Genomic DNA, 22,186 nt, shown 5'->3' on the forward strand with positions numbered 1-22,186 from the left:
TAACGGCCAATAATTGATCAGTTTTAGGAACACGCATAGGCAGCATTACCGACTTACTAGTACTGATGTTTCCACTCGTGACAAAAAGTACAAATAAAGAATTAACATTGTATTTTTAACTTATGTTCAATTCTACAGGCGTTTAGGGGTGTCAATAGGTCGATTGGATTGGTTATTTTAGAAAATTTATTCTAAATCGATTTTTCGGTTATTATACTGTGTCTTATTAAGATTAGATTTTCCAGAATTAATAGTGTCAGTTATCACCATTTATTTTTTCTATTGATATGACACGATACGATTAATTTTTGATACTTTATTTTCAAAACATCACATAAGAATCGTACTATTATTAGAACGTATCATTGTTATGTAAAGTAATAACCTTTAATATAACAAATAAAGAATAAATGAGAGTATGATGTGTTCGTTGAGTACAATTTTTACTACAGGAACTTATATACATACAATGTTCAAGTAAGATTTTGAGTTCTAAGACAGAAGTTGCAATAATACAAGTAGTTATGCATTTCTAACTCATTCTTTACCAAACACAGATATTGTTATATCCTTGAAACGATAATTGAGTTGCTAATAGGAAATTTGTCGTTCAAAATGCATCGAATCTGAAAAGAAAGAAAAAAACGTATTACTAAAATTGTGGGGAAAATATAGATTTGATATTTGACTCAAATATCTCTCAGATACAAGAGGGGAAAAAAGAGAAGAAAACATACGTTGGTTGGTAGATTGTTTTGTTATTGAAAAGTCTAGACCAATTTAGTTTCAATAGGTAGGTTCGGGAGTTAATTGTAGTCGTTTCTATTTAGTTTGCTGCAAAGCGAAGGCCAATAATAAATGTCTTGTTATATTTAAGCTGTACTCTGATATTTAAATTGTACTCTATATATATAAAAGTATATTTTATATATAAATTTATTAGGTTCTGTTTGGTATTTTTCCATTTCTTGTATAAAGTCAATCAATCTATCCTAATTATTCGGCACGATAACAAATTATTATAGAAACCTACTACTCGTACAATTTATTAAGAAGAGCCTAATAATCTATTCACTTTGATATCTATTTGTTTTCTTTTGTAAATTTCAAATTTATCCTAATTATTCAACACGATTATAAAATTATATAAAAATCTATCATTTCATTAAAAAGAATCTAATAATCAAGTCCTATAAGATTCGACTCCATCGATTCCATCCCGTTTTCGCAAAACTATTGGCACCCCTATATAATAAAAGAGTAAAAGGAAGCCAGCTGGTGATCATGAAAAAAAAAGAAGCATATACCCCCTCCGCTAACTCTTACTTGTTCACTTTATACTTTTCACCCTCTTTAACAAATAATAAATGGAGTATATAATTTATTAATATACCCATATTAATTTATGCATATTTTTATTGAATTTGAAAAATGATTTGAAGTGAGTAATTAATACTACGGATAAAACAGAAAAAAATAAATTATCTTCTCATAATATGCTAAAAGTGACAAATAAAAGTGAATTTATTTTTAAAATACTAGATAAATAAAAATGAACAGAGGGAGTACTAGCTTGTGAGTAAAGCTCTACTGAAGTCAGAATCCAAACCAGAGGGCAAAGAACCAACCAATTAGAGCAACATTTCCACCGTTCTTGTAATCCATACATTCCCAATCAAGAAAACAGATGAGAAATATAATTGCAACCCAACACATGCACGACACTCTAACCCATTCGGGATTTTGGATAACGTTATCACATGGTAATCCAATCACCCACAGATACCTATAGGACCACTCTCCCCTATTATCACTGTTCATCAAAGATCTACCATAAATATTGATTGTGCTTTTCAATGGAAAAGTAAATTGCATTCAACTGTGGCCTCATTTAGTATGTTGCTTTATGAACTCATGGTAATGGAAAATACCACCCACTGATATTAGATATTAGCAGGGGTGATGTTATTCAATGTTCTTGTTTTAACCCCCCTAACCAGACATAAACAAGGAAGAATGTAGTTAAATAAGATTAGCATTAAACAGTACCACAAGGCATGACATATTTCTGGTCTGTACAAATCAGGACCAGAAGTCTAGTCAATTAATCACATGGATATCTCCTTAAATAAACATTTCCTGAACATATAAATTATAATTATGAACCCTTACTCACTCGTCCTATTTTTTTTGGTTTCCATATTGCTTTCATTTTTTCAGAGATGCTTTGATCTCATGCCACTCTGATGATGCTTTCTCCATTGCTGAAGCTTGACATCACTTTAAATGCCGGGTGTCTAGTAGATGATGCTTGTCCTTGATCTAGTGACAAGGATAATCTCAGTGACAAAGACGATGGCTCAATTGTTGAGTTCTGGTTCGCGTTAAGGTCGATCATTGTTGATGGATTGGGCATTGAAAACATAGGAACAGGACGAACCAGCATCGATGAATTCCCTTGATCTCGTTGAAACAGAGTTGGACTCTCTCTTGACTTATCAATCTGTGCTGGTAACATGATAGGACCAACAGCTGGTGCCACCGGAAATGCATTGGTTTTGGTAGTTTCTGCAGTAGGTAATGTTGCTGGTGCTAGAACTGGGATTTCTTGCTTATTTTCCCCATCTTCTATTGGCATTACTGATACCTGTTTGTCATAGAAAGAGAATCTTAGAAATTGGCCTAAAAAACAAATCTCATCACCAAGTATTAAAGTGGCATTTCCACAGATTTCAGCTAGTGTTCATCAGACTTCAAAATTTATCTTTTTCAAAAACACAAGTATAACTGTATAAGACAAATAACTTGACACCAAGAAAGAATCTTTTTAGAAAAAAGACACAACAGGAAAACAACAACAATAACAGCAAAAACCCAGCACTAATATCAATTCAAAAAACCAAAAAACTATAAAATTGCAAAATAATACTCCCTCTGTCTAAAGAGAGTGATATGATCGAAGTACAAAAATTAGACCATCTACAACTTTCTATCTCAATTACGATATCAGTTCCTCTATTTTATGCAAAACACTCTATACACAATTGCTTACCACCTAAATCAAGTTTAATCTTCACTAGTACAGGGTAAAAAGAGAGAAAAATATAGTTACAACAACAACACAACATAACAAGAGTAATCCCACCGGCGGGGTCTTGGGAGGGTAGAGTGTAAGCAAACTTTACCCTTACCTCACGAAGATAGAGAGGTTATTTCCGATGAACCCTCGGCTCAAGTAGCGCAATTTAAATATGAAAATGATGGAAACATGACAACGAATAGGGAAATCAGTACATAACATACAGAAGAAGAGTAACAACAGCAACATAATGCGATAACGTACCAAATCAGTGGTGATATCAAAGAGGCTGGATCGGCGACGACGACGGTTGAGGTTGCTTCGGCGGAGGAAATACTTCTGAGCATGACTAGCAACTTGCGTCGGTGTGCGAGTCTTTACGAAGTTTCTAGAGATTCCTCTCCAGTCTCCTTTTCCCACTTTCTGCAATCCTAAAAGGAATAACTTGTGCTCTTCCTCCGTCCATGGAACTCCTAATACAAACCAAATCAACAAAGTTTCATCAAACATCAATTTTCAGGGATCCAAACCTTAGCAGAATGGATGAAAACCCTACTTTATGGTCCTGGAACTCCCGTAGAGAATTGAAAAACAATCTCCAACTCCTACGACAGGGGAAAAATAAACTCTTTTTTACAGGATCTAATTTTTTTCTATGAATCCAGCCATCATCTTCTGGAATCATTTTTAAAACAGAATTTAAATAAGATAAATCACAAATTTTTATGGTTAACAATAATATTTGACTCTGTACTTAACAAATTAGGATAGAAGAGTATAACTCAAAAACTTTGTGCATAACAGAGAAAATGATCGATGAATCTAATAAAAACTTGACTGGATGAGGCATTAATTGACTACTAACAGAGAAAAACAACTGAATCAAAGGAGGAAAAAGACATCCTATGGTTGTAAAATAAATATGATCATAAAAACATGCGATTATTCTTTTAAAAAAAAACATTTACATAATACTCCTACATTAATTGACTAATAACTGACAGAAATAATTGAATCAAATCAAGAAAAAAAAAACATGTTACAGTTGTAAAATGAAGACGATCATAAAACAAAGGGATTATTCTAGGAAAAATATTAATAGCAACAAAGATCAGAGATCTGACCTCGCTTACGCTCACGAGCACTGTTGGACTGGTGTTGAACAGCATCATCTGCAGAAGCATAACCTTCATCAACCACTTTAGAAGACTCGTTGATATTATCACCACCATTGTTGCTATTGTTGTTGTTGTTAGTATTTGGTTCCTCGTACTGTGACAGATTGTTGAGACTGACGCTTTTCCTCATAGGATCAACTTTAACTCTCACACCAAACAACATGATTTCCTTTTCCCCTCCTCCTAAACCGCCGGTCATCGACGACGATGATGACTTGTCGCTACATGCGCTAGACATCCTTCTCCAACAATCAATTGGTGATGACTAAAACGTATACTTTGTGAATGGAAGCCGTATACCTAAGCGAATAAAGCGGAACAGAGAGTGTATAGAGATTTGGAAATATATAGACAGGTGTGATGCTACCACTTATTATATATAAAAAATTAAATTAAATTAAGTTATAGTATACTCGTACTACTTACTCCCTCATACACTTTTACTTGTAAGTTTCGCTTCGCGAGAGTCAATGTGACTAATTTGTAGAGCTAAACTATTAAGGGAAAAAGTGTAAATATGCCTCTCAATTTTGTGATTTACAGCAGATATGTAATGTAAATATACTTCTGTCGTTACAAAATAATGCAAATATACCTTTTTTACTGACGAATTTTTTTTAAATTATTTAGTTAATATACCTTTTAATTTTTAGAAGTAAGTGTCTATGTGCCTAAGTCTAAAACCTCAATTACTCTCTTTTGAACTGGAAGGAGTATCATATATATTAATTAGTGAAGATTAATACTATTTTTTATCGAATAACCAAAGGTGTAACTTCCCTTTAACTAAGATCACGAGTTTTGTACAAAGAAATCAACTTTTTAAAATTCATATTCTGGTCAAACTAAGAAAATAAAGGGACGGATTAGATTATTTTTTCCTCATGCGGCTAGGAGTAACTTGAATAATATCGGAGTTTGAGACGAACACGTGTTGACGAATTGACGGTTAATCCGAATCTTCGGTGTGGAGGTGAGTATATGATTTTATTGGAATTCTCAACCAACTAATGTTGGCGCATTTCATATGTGGATGAGGACCTAGGTTGTGATGCCTAGGGCCTATCCAGATAATACAGAAAATTTATATGGAGTCGAACTTTTCTGCAAAAAATTAGAACGTATACATATCGACTAAAATATACCAGACCGCATATGCTCGTGCTGCCCACGGCCCCAACACTTTGAATTATATAGTGTATCTATGTGTATATAGTTATGTACAATTAATTATAAAGATTTATATATTGGATAGTAATAGTATATATATATATATATATATATATATATATATATATATATATATATATATATATATATATATATTTTATACTGCTAATAAACATACGTGAATTTGCACTATCGATGCATAGCGCCGATTCATTTTGCATCTTCTAATCTTACATAGTAATAAAGAAAGTTAGCTCTTTATTTGTTTATCTCGCCCTTCTTTCTTTTCTTTGATTTTAGATGGTAAAAAAGAGAATGGAATTTCCGATCTTGTACCCAAAGTGCGGTACGGGTGGGGTTTGATCTTTTGCTGCTCCCATTGACCACAGAGGCATGCGAGAGGAAGCGCTGAACAATGATTCAATGATTGAAGAGGCTTTGACAAGTTAAGCAAGTTCCTTCTTCTGCGAATATGAGATAGACCGACAGCCGGTACGGGACTAAGGGACTGTGGGAATAGCGAAAGATCGGATTCAAAGATATAAGCCAATCAAAAGGAAGATGGTGAGCCCTAACTCTAGCTCCAGAGGGCTCCGTAGAGCAGGAGAATGCTCAGGTCCGTCTACGTGTGATTCCTCATTTGGTTCCTAAAAGGTGAGGTGAGCTGTTGATTCTACTCTTAGAGTGACTCAACATAATGCTTCCAGAAAAGGCTTATACACAAATGTTATTTGTTTATTAAGTGGAATTATGTGACCATGATAAAACAGTGAAAAGTAAAAGGAGTGTAAAAGTGACACGTGGCCAAAAACATAATTAATACCTGCCACTTGAAATGACATCATCTGTTCTGATGCAATTTTTATGAGCAGGGGCAAAATAGGAAAAGTACTAATATATTTAATACTAAGCTACAATAAAATTCTACTTTTAACTAATAAAATTATTCAATGGCAAGTGCTTTGACCAAATTGCCCTTGATCGACGATCCACTTCTTCAACTCATGCTTTTATATAGTTTAGTTTTAAAAAAGGGAATTTGTCTATTACAAATTAAAAAGGGAAAATACATTAAAACGCCCCGAACGTATAGCCAGATTAATTATGATGCACCCAACCTTTGCGGGAGACCTATTACCCCCCCAGTCTTAATTTTTCAGTATTTTAGTGACCTTTTAGCGCTGCTCTGGCACTGTGCGTGACTACACGACCAAGCAGCGCATGAGGGGGCATTTGACCTGTTATTTTTTGCCATGTGTATAAAATATAATGGGACAAACCCCCCCCCCCCCCCCACCCCCTTCCCCCTTTATTTTCTCTTCTTTCTTCTTCATTTTCTAATCTTGACTCCATTTTTGCCAAAGCTTGAAGAAAAAAAAAATTGAAATCTGTGCCATGCATTCTAGTGGTAAGTAATATTTTCTCCAAACTCATTATTATTCTCATCTTTTATTTATATGTTATATCTTTCACTTAATTTTTTTTTCTAGGGTTCTTAATGAAAGAGCTCAAATCGGAGTTGAACAATCTTTGTACTCAAAATGACGATCCAAAGATGAAGCGTCAAGTGCGATGCCAGCATGGAGTATTATTAAAAATGCAGATTTCTTGGTCTCCCAATAATCCCGGAAGAAGATTTTGGACATGCCCATTCTATGGGGTACGATTATAAATATATTTTTTTATGTTGCGTGCCTTATTTCTGCCACACATTACAGTGTGCCTAACATGAGTTGAATTTATTTTATAGGCTAAGAAATGTAAGTTCTTTGAATGGAGGGATGATCCTATTGATGAAAGGTCTAAGTTTGTTATTCACAAATTGATTAAGAAAATGGAAGAGCAAGCAGTGGAATTGAAGAAGAAAATGGAAGAACAAACAGTGGAATTGAAGAAGAAAATGGCGGAAGAAGTTGGTTTGACAAATGAAATGGAAGAAGGAGAGTCTTCTTGCATTGATGGAGATATTGGTAATGACAATAGTGAAATGGCCATCGGTAATGAGAATATCACTACAAATGAAGAGATGAAAGTGTTAAAGGTTGAAGAAGAGATGAAAGTGTCAAAGCTTGAAGAAGAGATGAAAGTGATGAAACTTGAACAAGAGAAGAGGGGTAGATGCATTACTATTATCAAGTTTTTGTTTTTTTTGTTTCTTTGGTGTTGTTATTTGGTTTATTGGGTGTTTTTGAACAAGCATTACCAATGTCGATTGCCATAGTAGGATTACATGTTTGTATGTTGAAGGATGTTTAAGTGATTGTTATTCACTTTATGTATGTAAGTTGAAGAAGTTTCTTGTCATGGATGTTCAACTAAAAAGTTGTCTTCATTCAACTTGAGAAGAAAAACCATAGATAAAGATAAAGTTCATAGATATAGATTTCATTGATGATAATTCATAAACTTTACATAATAGGGAGAAATCTAATCTATTTCGATAACTTCCCTCTTGATATTAACAAAGAAGGTTACTTTCTCATTATGTTCACAACCATTAAAGCATAAGACGTGTCCCTCCCTTTAGAAGGTTTGCATCAATGAAATCCTTCCACCCTTGCGTAGGCGGGTATGCGCGCCAACCTTATACATCATATTGTATTCACGCCGCTCGTAGAAACAACAGCTTGTGTAGTTGTGTTTGGAAGAAAATCTTGTATGTTAGAAGGTAGGATCTGCACAAAATACATGAGGCATTATGAATAAGTAAACACATCAATTGAAATAAGTTTGCAAAATAACACTTACAAAGTCATCGTTGTCAACGTATGATTTGGTTAGTTTCTTCTCGAAGTAAATCGCCTCATCTTCACCTGTGAGGCATTTTGCTATGAAATTTGTTGTTTGAATGAGAAGGAATGGTGTAGGGATGAGTTGAAATGGACAACAATAGGCTATTTATAGGTGATGATATTGAATGGTTACAATTCTCATTAGCCTTCCCAACTACCAGTCAATGTACATGAATTCAATTACATTGAATTGAATCGTCCAATGCATGACTGAATTCATTTCAGTCAATGTACCTGAATTCAAGCCGCCACAGAAATCTGCCCACATTTATATGTACACACATGGCACAGTACACACACTGCACATTTAACTTTAGTGCTCAATGTACACACTGCCCAAATCACAGTACCACGCTAACGAGCACAAACAATGACACAAACAAGTATGATTAATAAGTCATTCTAACACTTAATTAAGCGTAAAACATTAAGTCATTGAATCGCTAATTCAAGTCTTCCAAACTCGCCAAATTCATACAAAGTGTTTAATATCCAAAAACAACTTAATTCTAGTAATCTAAATAATGGTCATCACTTCCATAGCCTCTTTCTTTGCTCATTGCCAGTGGCCTTGTTGAGTTTGTCCTTCTAATTTCATCAAGCATGCTTCTTGAGTAGCAAGGTTTGCCTTTGTACCTCATCCCTCGCCGTGCCTTGTGACCAAGGTCTCCCGTGACTTCAAGAGATCTTATAGCCGACTTGCTTGATGTTTACCACCAAAATTCAAAGACTCTACTAGTAGGCATGCCATGCTGCAATAAACAAATTTGAAAATTAGTCACTTCACAATTTCACACACCAATGCCATTGTAACGAAAATATTAAACTTACATTCAGGGATGTATAACCACTTTCATCAACAAAGACTCCGATACCAACTGTTTTAGATCTTTTATTTGGGTAAGAAGGGAGACCCTCAGAATCAACTCTTTTGAGAACAGCAGGGGAAGGACTAGCAACAGCCTCTGTTTCTTTTCTTGGCCTTCCTCTAGGCTTTGGAGTAAAGAATGCGGTTCTTTTCTTAGCCTTCCCCTTGGTCTTGGAGGAGCACTGTGCACATTAGAATCTTTTCTTGGCCTACCCCTTGGTCTTGAGGAGTTTCGTGTACCACGTGTGCTTTTCTTGGCGTCCCCTCGCCTTGGGACATTGTTTGAAGCTTATTTCAGGCAGATTATTTGAGAAGAGGCATTGGTCGAGAAGCGACAAAGGTTTGAGAGTATCATTAGTTTGAGAGGCGATGCGAGAAGCATCAAATATGTTTGAGAAGCAAGATGCGGGCGAGAAGCGACAGAAAAGCGACCCGTATGTTCCCCTCTACAAGTAAAATGCAAAGTCATAAAAATTCAATAGTGCGTCTGCAAAGTCAAGAAAATGGTAGGAAGGACATACCCTTCGACCCTCTCTTTATTGTAGTTTTTACCTCCACATTGGTCGCAAGTCATCGAGCACTGTTCTTGGCATTTTTCCAGATTTCTTTGCTTCACTGGCCTCTTTCCTTCTTGCTTTTGAGTGCCTACCTGGCATTTTTCTAATGATTGGTGGTGCAATAGCAGGATTAGCAGACCTAGGCCACATTGCCATATTTGTCATTGGTTGAATGTAGTGACAATAGGTTTTGAACCAGTTCTTCTTGCTATAGTAATCATGGACATATTCAATAGGTTCATACTTCTTGTACAACATGGCACAAATGGCATGTGGACATGGTATTACTTTGAGCTGCCATGACCTACAACTACATTTCTCATTGACAATATCAACGAAGTGTCTTTGATATGGACCATCAAGAATCTCAAACCCATGCTTACCATTAAACATAATATTACAGTTCATTGACTTCCCCATATTTTGTTCTAATGTCCTTAATGCCATTGGAGATATTCTCGTGACCCAAGTGTTTGCAAAAGACCTCATCACGCTTATCCTATTCATTACCTTCATCCTAATATCTTCTAGCATGGTTATGATGGTCTTGTGTCTTGCAGGCAAGATCCAAGCATTAAAGCTCTCAGCCATATTATTGTCAATGATGTCACGCTTAGTTTCAGTATTAAAGTATACCTTACAAAAAGTGTGTTCCTTGTAGTAGAGTAAATCCTCAACAATCTTCTCACCACCAAGCAGCTTTAATTTGTCCAAATTTCTCCTCAAATCTGCCTCAAATGTGCTTCTAGCACATTTTCAAAAAATCAGCCTCCTTTCAAGGCCTCCCCAATCTTTTGACCGGTTTAAGACGGATGTCTAGCACATTGCCTTTGCTCCACTTCTGGTAGGAGCTCTTTTATAGTGGCAAGAAGCCTTTGAAAATGAACAGTTTAGTACCTTCTGCATATAAAATCAGTAAAGTGTAACAACATAAACAATATAAAATCAACAGTTTAGTACCTTCGCATATCCGAAATGATCGTGTAACTAGTCCCCATCGCCTAAGTTCAAGTCTTCAATCAATATTTTCAAAAACCAAGTCCATGTGGTTTTGTTCTCATACTCCACAACAACCTCAAGCAATTGGCAACATTTGGTTGTTGCCATCCTTAGCCACAAGAATAGTAGCTTGACCCTTGCTACAACCCTTTAAGAAACAAAAGCATCTAACCCAATGCATCTTCTACAACCACTCAAAAATGACCTTTTCAAGGTATCAAAACAGATGTAGAAACCTAAGAAGCAAGGCCTACCATCTTCACAGAAATTCGTAGAGACACTTTCACCACACAAGTACTTCCGGATTTGTTTTCAACACTTTATCTCTGTAATCAAGTATTCTTCCAAACTCTTTTTCTTGATCACCCATGATCTCTAGCAAAACCTTAAATCTAGCTCTCTAACAGTGGACACCGCCAACATGTACACCAACTTCCTTCCTAATTGCCTCTTGGAGTTTGGAATTCGATGTTTGGTTGTTCGAATTCTATCTTTGTAGTGGCTGGCTAGGTACTTAGAATTGCACATGTAGTTCCTTGTTGTTTGAACACATCTATGTTTAGGATAGTATGTTTTGATTTGAAAATTCTTGGTTGAATTGTCCAGTTTAGCATAAATTAACCAAGGACAACCATCCCTACATGTAACCCTCACCCTTGAAGGCTCATTGATAAACTTATCTAACTGAATATGCTTCTGAAGTGAATATCTAGTCACAGCATCTCGAAACTCATTAACATTCTGAAAAATCATACCAAGTCGCCATACTACCTTCTTACATGTAGGTCAAACCTTATGTATTTACTTTCCTTCTAGGTTTCAATGTTACCTCCTCAAGATCATCCCTCCGATGTACAACTATATGCATCAGAACTAAAGTAAAAAAAGGTTCATCACCACCTACCTTTCCTTCCAAACCTCTTTCATTAGGTTCTGTTTCATCAAATCCTATGTCTTGTTCAACTTCACCGAAAGGAACATCATCAATGTTAGGTTGCCCCTTTTTCTCTCTTCTCGTGCTTCTCTTATGTTCCTCCTTTCACCCCCCTAAATGTTCTAACTTCCTCATGTACATCAGATCCGTCATCACCATCTGGACCATCAAATACTGTCACATGGTCTGATTCTACATCAGATTCAACATCTGATTCAACATCAGAATCTTTTGATTGAGAGTCAACACGGTCATTACTTACTTGCTTTGTATTTTCACCATCTTCAGGTTCAGTTTGTTTGGGTGAATTTTCAGCAGCTTCTGTTTGTGGGGTTGAAGAATTAGTGGGAAATTGAGAGGGTGAAGTAGTAGTTGCTGCAGTTTCAAGTGGTGTATTTTCAGTGGCTGGGTTCTCATTAGGGTTGCTTTGATAAACATTTGGTTCACATTGGATACCCTCACTAACTTCATTAAAAGCATCACTTTTTGTTTGGTTGTTGGGAACAATATATTCCAAAGGCAATGAGGCACATCCTACGGTTCATCTACCATGTGGCAGACATAAATCTCCACAATGTCCCCATCTTTCAAACTTAGGAAAAGGTCAAAAATATCCTTGTCAGTAAGTACATCTACAAGACATTAGGGGGTTTCACCTTAAAACCATAACTTGGACTATATCCTAATTCCTTTATGTAGTCCCTAAGCTCAAAATATGACAACCTATCAACATCAACATCTAAGAATTACGTACAATTACCACCCTCATATCTTGCACACCACTACTTAAATCAAATACCCCACCATAAAACCATTTCAACGTAACATAAATAAAATCGTGACCATACACGAAAGTTACAAAGTAACAATACTTAACAAAATCCTTAAATTACAAAGCAACAAAACTTCTCACCAACAAGCAACATCAAAGGGAAACATATGATTTTTAACAAAATCAGCAGCAAAAGTTACTCATTCATTTACCTCATTCTACTAAAAAAAACCTACATTAACAAACACCCGATTCAAAACCCTAGAATGCAAGCAAATAATTAAATGTGTCAAAACCCTAACAAGCAAACTATATCAGTAAAGAAATACACTACAAAATACACAAAACGAAAAAATCTAAAACTGTAAAATCACGAATGATAGCCTTCTTCAGCAAAACAAACTTCACCAAACTTGAGAATGCAAAAACGACCCTAGAAATCACTAAGTATTACACGAATTAATGTATGTGGTGAAAGATCGATTGAAAATTCTCAAGGTAAACAGTGCAAATGCTGTGAAAATCGATGAGAGAGAGAGAGGGGAGTGGAAATGAATTTTGTTTATGTTTAAGGGGGTAAGTTAAAAAATTGGGGGTCACTAAAAATCAGCGCTAAAAGGTCACTAAAATACTGAAAAATTAAGACTGGGGGGGTAATAGGTCGCCCGCAAAGGTTGGGTGCGTCATAATTAATCTGGCTATACATTGGGGGTTGGGGTGGGGGGGGGTGGTTTAAGGTATTTTCCCAATTAAAAACTAAAAAAATGGAAGAAATTGCACGAATTGTCCTTCAAATGGGCTGGTATTTAATTTTTGCCTTTAGCAATTAATTTTAGGAATAATTGCAATAATACACATTCTAGCATAAAATATTATATCCACATAGTTATAATTTTAATTTACATCTGTATAGCCAATTTTTTTTATAATAGTGTTTATACACACAATATACAACATTGTACACTTACTGTAAATAATGTATCGATCTTATATAAAAGTGTATAATAATGTATAAAAGGTTTATTTTGGTTAATATTAAAAATATGAGTCATTTCAGGTAAATATTTTTTCCAAATAGACATAGGCTGTTATTTTTCCTAAATTTTATGCCTAGTGGCCATAATTTTTAATGGTGCGGAACATAACTTGTGAGATATTATGATGCATAAATATAAATTTATACCCCAGATTTTTTTTTTTTTTTAGGGACAAAAATTAAACAACAACACAAAATAAGGGCATAAGTGACAATGAGCCTAAAAAATGTGGCGAAAGTTTTGGTAGGACCTGCAACACACATGTGGATCCCCACCTTTTTATTTTATTTTATTTTTTATATGAGTTGGAGGTGGACAACGAAACTACCTCCATCAATTTTTTTTTGGGAAGGAAGGAGTTTTGTATTAAGCAGACATCAGAAGATGTAACACATGTTATCCATAAATTTCTAAAAATAAAAGATGGAATATCCAATAAAACAGTTAGAAAAATAACGCAATAAGAGAAAGTGAATACTTTGATCTACCAACAAAGGGGCCACTTTTTTTGGACAGTCATTCAAAAATGCTGCAAATGTAGTGCGTGGTATAGAAATCCAACTGAATGAATGTACCATTATTGACTTAATAGGGGATACTTTGAGAATTACATGAATATTGCTTGATTTTTTAATATGGGGTCCATATTATTTTTTTTTGATATTGCTTATTTTTTAATATGGGGTCCATGTTTTTTTTATTATTATTTTTTTTTACATGAGTTGGAGGAAAAAAAATAGTGCACCTTTTTTGTAGACTCTCTAAAAAAGGATGATATTTTTTTATGTTTAGAAATCATTTAACTCGATTTAAATAAAATGATTTAAATTTACACAAATATCTATGACTTGTTTTAGACCACAAGTTTAAAAGATCTTTCATTTCTTTTTTAAACTTCGTGTCTAGTCAAATTATGTCACATAAATTAGGACAGAGAGAGTACCTTTTAGTAATATAATTATGAAATTTTTATTGCAGAAAGTATTATAATTCAATTAATTGAAAATATCAACAAATTATTTTGCTTAATCCGCTTCTCCCATATATGAATTTCCTTATTTAGTTCTCCAATTGAAAGATTTGAAATACACTTTCTCCTACCGAGTTTCATGCCATCATCTCTTTCTAATCAACAACACTGAAAAGCGCTTTCATGTGTCACCATCTATTGTAGTCTTAAATTTTTAAGTATAGACCAACTTAATCATTTTAAGAAAATATGTGTATACATTTCTTAACCGTTTATATTTCGTCTTCTCGATGTTATTCCTCATTATTTGTGTGAGACATATATGTCTAAACTTATACCCAAAGGTATAAGTTTGAAATCTTTTGATTTTATGACTTCTTTAGCGGTTTTTGTGTTCAATTTAAATCGTTATTTCTTTTTTTCTGTATTTCTCTAGGAGTACCTTTACTATTTTCTGAACTTATTATCATTATTTAAATAGTCTAATTTTTTCTTCTTCGCGTGGATCCCACCTTAATTTTATTTTTTTACAATTATCTCCTAATTCTGCACGTGGATCCCACCTTATTTTTTTTAATCTCTATTATTATGGAAGAGTGGGCCCCACCTTAATTTTTTTTTTTTTAATTTATACTATTATAGAAAAGTGGGGCCCAACTTAATTTTTTTTTAAGAAAAATTTTCTACTATTATAGAAGAGTGGGCCCCACCTTTTTTTTATTTTTTAAATTTACTATTATAGAAGACCGTTTATATTTCGCCTTCTTGATGTTATTCCTCATTATTGGAGTTAGACGTATGGTATAAGTTTTAAATCTTTTGATTTTATGACTTCTTTAGCAGTTTTTGTGTTCAATTTAAATCGTTATTTCTTTTTTCCCGAACTTCTCTTCTTTACATTTTCTCTAAGTGTATCTTTACTATTTTCTAAACTTATTATCATTATTTAAATATCCTTTTTTTTTATTGCAATTGTCTCCTACTTTTTCACGTGGAGCCCACCTTAATTTTTTTCCTAGCAATTGTCTCCTATTTCTTCACGTGAATCCCATCTTATATATATATATATATTTTTTTTTTTTTTATTTTTTTTTTGCAGTTGTCTCCTAATTTCCCACGCGGACGCCGCCTTGATTTTTTTTAATCTCTACTATTATAGAAGAGCGGGCCCCATCTTAAATTTTTTTTTTCATTCCTAGTATTATAGAAGATTGGGCCCCACCTTAATTTTTTTTATTTATTTTTTTTACAATTTTTCTACTATTAAAGAAGATTGGGGCCCACCTCTTTTTTTTTTTAAAGAGTGACTAACGACGAAACATGGGTAAACCATATAGTAGAAATATTCTTAATAATATTAACCTCTCATAACATAAGTTAATATAGTGTTTCTTTTATGACAATAATATTATTCATGATTCAAACAGTTTTTTATTCAATTTTCAGATATTTTTTGAGAGCTTTTAATTATAAAAATAGCTATTTAACTTTTTCTCAGTTTCATTTTTTGTGGTACTATTACTATTTTGATTTTCTTATATATCATTAGTTATATTGAGCTATTAATTATTTGATTTATAATATTTTTCGTGTAGTTTTGAATATGCAATAATTTTATTTTAAACAATTAAAACTATAAGTACGAATTAATACTGAAAGTTAAGTAATTTGATTCTCTACTTTGAAGTTTGACCGCATTCATGGAATGGAAGAAGTAAGCAGTAGTAATAAGTAGTTAAAGAAAAATCAATGACAGACTAATCCACTCACAGGTGAATTTACAGGTAAATTACGGGCCATGAATTTATGGTCTCTCGATAAAATTAGATATTTATATATATATTTTTTAAAATTGGTATAATATTAATTAGCAAAGACTCATGGTTCAAAAAGGCTAAATGATGCACTTGGTTGAATGTTGAGTTATTTACTTAAAAAGACAAGAATCGAGGAACAATTCTCACTTACTATTTTTTTAAGTAGTCTACTCATATTCTAGAAATGTTAGATTCGTCTTCGCATGCACCAAATATTTCATCCTTACACCTTAAATCTATCACTATCTATGGGTGATGAGAGTAGCAAATGCACAAACGATAATACTTTAAATTTGTCAATAAATTTCATTTATGCATTCATATTACGGCTCGTTTCGATTAAGCACCTAAACATACGATAAAGTATTCCTATAAACACTTTCAGTTCAAAATTTAAATTTTTTTTGTGTGTATTCTCAAGCGTCCATTACGTAGATAAATTATCACTTAAAATATGTAATATCTTTTAGTTATACACATTAGCCTCAATAAGTCGCAAAATTCTGTTATAATTGAGGTTAATGCGTATAATTAATGAAAATAATATACTTTATATGGTTAACTTATTTACGTAATATGTGCTTGAAAATACATGCAATAGATCAAATAAGAATACTTTCTCATGTGTTCTATTGGAATAAATAATAATTCAAATATTTAAATAAAATTTACTGACAAATTTAAAGAATTATCAATGTATACTGTCTTTCTCTTTTCGCTTTGATATTAATTGCATTGGCCAAGATAGTTGAACTGAAGTTTGACTTTGTCGTTGCTTGTATTGTCAGAATTTTGTTTGGGAAAATAAATTACTTCTAATTAAGATCATTTATATTTATATTTTGTCAGATAGCATTTGTTGGGACACAAATTGCAGTCACCATCAGGAGAAGATAATGAAAATCTACGCATAAAAGTTTACGAGCGGAGGCATGATTTAAATTTTATAGGTTTAAATTTAGTTTTGCATATGGGTTTAAATTTAGTTTTTGTATATTTATTTATATTTAGTAATCTCTCCATTTGTTAGACTTTTATTGCGACAATTAAAAAAGAATGACTGACACTGTATTAATCAACTTGGCACTAATTATATCAATTACGATTAAATAAAGAGTGTATACAAAGACACATCATATGCATGGGTGAAAATGATTTTCACCCCCAACTTTGCATTAAAAATCAAACTCGCCCATCAACTAGGAACAATAGACATTCTCCGCACTTTATGCTATGCAATATCTATTTTACCCTTGACATTTATAATCCTCCATCCATGTAATATCTTTTTATATCCTATAAAATTTACTCTTTAACCTAGGTATGTATAGATTTTTATTTAAATTCATATTATAAGTGGAATAATCCTTTTATAAATTTATCACAAAATCTAATGTTACTTTTTATGCTTGATATTTTAATATTACATGGATTAAGTATATTATGTATGTACATGCATGTGTGTGTGTGTATATATATAGTGCATGTTATTTTTACATATATATTTATATGTATATTTAAGTTTCACTTCTCTCTTATTCTCTATTGTCATTAATGGAATATTTTAAATTATAATTTAAAATTCATTTATAATATAAATAGATAATCTTTTAGGAATTTGTTATGGAATATAACTCTATTTTATTAATTATTTTGTATTACCTGCATTAAAATATTTTTTTATAAAGTTATTATTACCTGTTATTTTTACTTTTATAAGTAGATATCAGAGTTTTAATCATTATTTAAAAAAATTATTTATTTATTCTCATTTATTTCATTATCAAACGGCATTAACTTATATACTTAACTAGTATTTATCACTTTTCCTTTTCCGTCTCGAAAATAATATTTATTTTTAATGAGAAATTTGTTACATAGATTAAAGAGATTAAAAAAAATCATGATTTTAAAGAAGTAAAAGAAAAGAAGACAAGTTGATAATGTAAGGGTAAAATAGGAATTTTAAAAAGTCTATTAGGATAAAGGGGGGAGAATGACTATTGTTCAAAGTTGAGGGGGGAGTTTGATTTTAAAGCAAAGTTGGGGGTGAAAATCATTTTCATCCCATATGTATTTATTGATTAATGAGATACAGTTTTTCTTATAATATAATTCTGATTATTTCTCATTGTGAAAATGATTTTCACCCCATATGTATTTATTGATTAATGAGATACAGTTTTTCTTTGGATAATATAATTCTGATTATTTCTCATTGTGTGTAGATTATATCTTGTCGACTTTATCATTTAAAGAGAATTCCTATGCTAGAATTTTAAAATTGTCAAATTTTGTGTCCTGACAATTTCAATCCAATCATTCCCAGTTTTGTTCGAGAGCTTATAATTTTAACATGAATTACTATTTTTACATTAATAATGTAAAGTTATATCTACACAATTCGTCGCTTAATTGCAATTCAAAAGCCCCAAGTCCATCCTAATGTTGTTGTTAAGAAATAATTGTACTACGAGAGAAATAAAGGGACCAAAAAAGAATGAGAGTGGAGATCAGGATAATATACTTCTAAAAATACAGTCAAACCTTTCTATAATTGTCATTCGTTATAACTAAGATTTTACTATAACGGTATTTCTCTGGAACCGATTTTTCATGTTATATTTTACTTCTTTATAACATCATTCTACCTATAACAACAATGACATTCATTATAACGGTACACTCTTTGTAAAATTACCTCTTTATAACAGTCATACTCAAATATTGTGTAATAATATATTATTTATAAAAATAAAAAGCTATTGTTAAGAGTCAACTGTTACTTGAGGTGAGATAGAAGAGTCAATTGCTAAGTTATTAGACCGCCTTCAAGGAAAAGCTTTTAATTTCCCTTTTGTTGAATGTTTGGACAAAATTTTTCATCAATTTTAAGTGTTATATTATCACTAAGAGACTGTAATTTATGAAACAACCTACAATTCTTACGTCAAACTTGAAATATTTAAATTCTCATTTAATTTTAAATGAATTTTTTTTTTGGATTTTAATTCTTTATTGGTATGGTACAACTATAACATAAAAATAATTGTTTGCGTACTTTTGTTTATATCTCAACGAGATCTAAGATCAAATGTCGATACACACATAACAAGACCTCACTATAAAGCTAGCATAAATTTTCTTGACAACCGCCATTATAGAGAGGTTTGACTTAGTCTAAATACAATATATTTTCTACGTAAAAGGACCAAAAACAAACATTTTAATTAACTGAATGTCAAATGTATGTATTATAAGGATTAAAATTAGAAGTCATCAATAATTGAGGGACCAAAAATACTATTCATTCAAGTCGGTTATATACTTAACTTGCTTACCCAAACAGTGCTCTTTACATATTAGAGACTAATTAATAATTAATTTCTTTAGCTTCTTTACTTTCCGGCAAAGTTTTCTGATTAGTCGGTGAATGGAATAGTTTAAAAATGGTCAAAGAAGCAAGTTAATTAAACAGGACCACCTACTGTTTACCAAAGCGATAACATTATCTTTTCTGAAGATAAAAATTGACTTTAGTTAAGATAATAATTAATACATTAAACTTGGATCAATGCTAACGTGATTTGGTTCCATGCACTAAAACCAATGTTGTACCGTCAACTTAAATAATCAAAATTTTTGGTGCAAGTGGAGGGTAAAATTAAGTAAATAAACAAAGAATCACGTGAAAAAAGAAATGCTTAGTGATTGATTAGCTGACAAACTTGTCTAATTAAACTTATTTAATTAAGTCCGGTATTTAATTAGTTAGGTACCTTCCAATTGTAAATAACAGACGTTGAAATCTTTACAACACAACTATGGGTGGCTAGCTGTGTTCCTTCCTCAATTATTTGATTCAAGATAATGATGTTAAATTTCTTGATAGGGCCACGCTAATTCATTACCTATTTTATCTGTAATGTAAGTACCTTTCAATCTTTATGGATACCCAGTGCCCTCGCATTATTATCCCATGTAAGTACCTTTCATTACCTAATCATGTTTGTTACATGACCTTTTTTTTTTTTTTTTTTTTTTTTTTTTGCTTAAATGATTTTATCATAAAAAATGTGATAGCATAGATGAGATCATTTCATCTTTAAATTAAAGGTTTTGGATCGAGCCTGAACGGAATAACCATTTGGAAGACTACTATTTAAGACATAGCTGAATTTTTTTAAACATTTTTTTTTAATGTTTAGCAATTTCTAACGGTGCGTGATTTCTCATCATTTAAGAAGAATAGTGGTCTTCCAAGCGACTATTTGTGCACTTGCCTATACCATATATTTTGATGAGAGGGTGAGATGTCTGATGACGATTATTCTTCTTTAAATTTAGTATATATGGGGTTAGAAATTGGCATATTATAGGCGTAAATTAATAAAATTTACATGGACATTTTTGTTACTTTAGAAAGATAGCTTCTTCTCTACATTTGATGATGAAAGAGATGGAGTATCTGGGCATTATTTATTAATAGCTACACAACAACTTCCACACCTAATTCAAGATTAAAAAACTTAATTTTTGTTCTCCTAACTCCAAAACTATTCGCTAATTACATTTCAAAGGATTGTATATATATTTTTGGATTTGACTACGACAATTTACAAGCAAAAAATAATCTTCCTTGAATGTGACAGATGAAATTGCGTTAGACATATCATATACATAAAACCTTTTATCTAATCACGCAAATAGCAGAATCTTTTTCAAGTTGACTATTATTTTCATGGTGTGCCAGATAAATACAATGTATTTTCAAACGAGGAGAGATGAGAGAGAACAAACGTAAAAAGGGAATTGAAACAGGTTCATTGCCTTTGTCAAATGCTCCATCTCTTTCATCTTGTTTGACGTAGCTACAAATAATTTGAGATAAATTTAAAATTTAAATCAATAATTTAAAATAAATTTGATACGTCCTATCATATGTAAACATTTTACATATATATATATATATATATATATACTCGAGTTCAAAGAAATTGATTCAAATAAACTCACAAGAACTTTTTGTCATAGATACACCTCTGGCTATACCATAAACATTTAAAAGAGGAATTACAAGGATTGTGGTGAAGTTATAAGTATTCTTTCATTCTTAATTAGAAGTCTTGGGTTTGAGTTCTGTTAAGTACAAAGTTACATTTATTAGAGAGCGCTTTGCCCCCATTGTGTAACTTTTCGGCGCGAATCCTGATTTAGTCGCACCTACCAAAGGTAGTTAACATGGGATGAGAAAAAAATAAAATACTTTTAATACTTCTTTGAATTATTTTTTTCATTTAAAGTCGGTGGTTAATGAGTCGCACATGTTTCTAATACTCCATTATATTTTTATTTTATAAATTACTACTTTTAAAACTAAACAAAAATTAAGAAGTTAATCCTTTAAAACTGAATTAGGTCATACAACGCGACTTTAAAATTGTAGGCACGAGGGTCTAGTGAAAAAGAAACTATGTAGCAAAAAAAAAAATGATACGAACCACTTGGCAAAAGTTCATAAAAATATTTCAATAATTATTTTCATCTATATGGTAAAGTAAAATCTATGTTACGAAATATATATTTTTTTGTTAATAAACTGTGAATCGAAATATATATTTGTAATATCATTAATTTAACAAGTTTCATCGTCTCATAAGGAAGCGAAGAACCCTTTTTTTTTTTTTTTTTTTTTTTTTTGATTCTATATCCTGTATTTCAAATTCTTTAAGGTTGTGACTAGTTTAAAATACTAGGCCAAAGAGAGAGGTAAATTCAAGAGAGATTTTTTTATTTTTTATGATAAGATTAAACACTCTAGTTAGCCTAGGGATATTCAGTTCCTTGCATAATTGGGGGGACAATGGTAATATTTTTTTTATTTTTTTTTCATTTTAATGACGTCCAGACAATAAATTATAAAGAAAAGCTGATGATGGGGTTCACATCTCATCTGGATCATTGGAGATAGAGGTGTCTATCTTGTCTCCATCTTGCTTTGACCCTGCCATTG

General features: G+C 32.3%; 2 protein-coding genes across 2 annotated transcripts; one reads left to right on the forward strand and one right to left on the reverse strand.

Annotated features, from left to right (window-relative positions):
* Positions 1-2,019: 2,019 nt before the first annotated feature.
* On the reverse strand, positions 2,020-4,600 carry LOC132052430 (transcription factor MYB1R1-like). The gene is made up of 3 exons (XM_059443958.1): positions 4,204-4,600; positions 3,344-3,552; positions 2,020-2,647 (listed from the first exon to the last, which is right to left on the reverse strand). Exons 1-3 carry the CDS (start codon positions 4,493-4,495, stop codon positions 2,234-2,236), a joined length of 915 nt encoding a protein of 304 aa, XP_059299941.1. The 5' UTR covers positions 4,496-4,600; the 3' UTR covers positions 2,020-2,233.
* A 2,147-nt stretch (positions 4,601-6,747) lies between these two features.
* On the forward strand, positions 6,748-7,731 carry LOC132054620 (uncharacterized). The gene is made up of 3 exons (XM_059446594.1): positions 6,748-6,835; positions 6,918-7,087; positions 7,178-7,731. Exons 1-3 carry the CDS (start codon positions 6,823-6,825, stop codon positions 7,646-7,648), a joined length of 654 nt encoding a protein of 217 aa, XP_059302577.1. The 5' UTR covers positions 6,748-6,822; the 3' UTR covers positions 7,649-7,731.
* Positions 7,732-22,186: the final 14,455 nt, after the last annotated feature.

This window comes from Lycium ferocissimum, chromosome 4 (genome assembly GCF_029784015.1).
Source record: "Lycium ferocissimum isolate CSIRO_LF1 chromosome 4, AGI_CSIRO_Lferr_CH_V1, whole genome shotgun sequence".
Taxonomy (NCBI): domain Eukaryota; kingdom Viridiplantae; phylum Streptophyta; class Magnoliopsida; order Solanales; family Solanaceae; genus Lycium; species Lycium ferocissimum.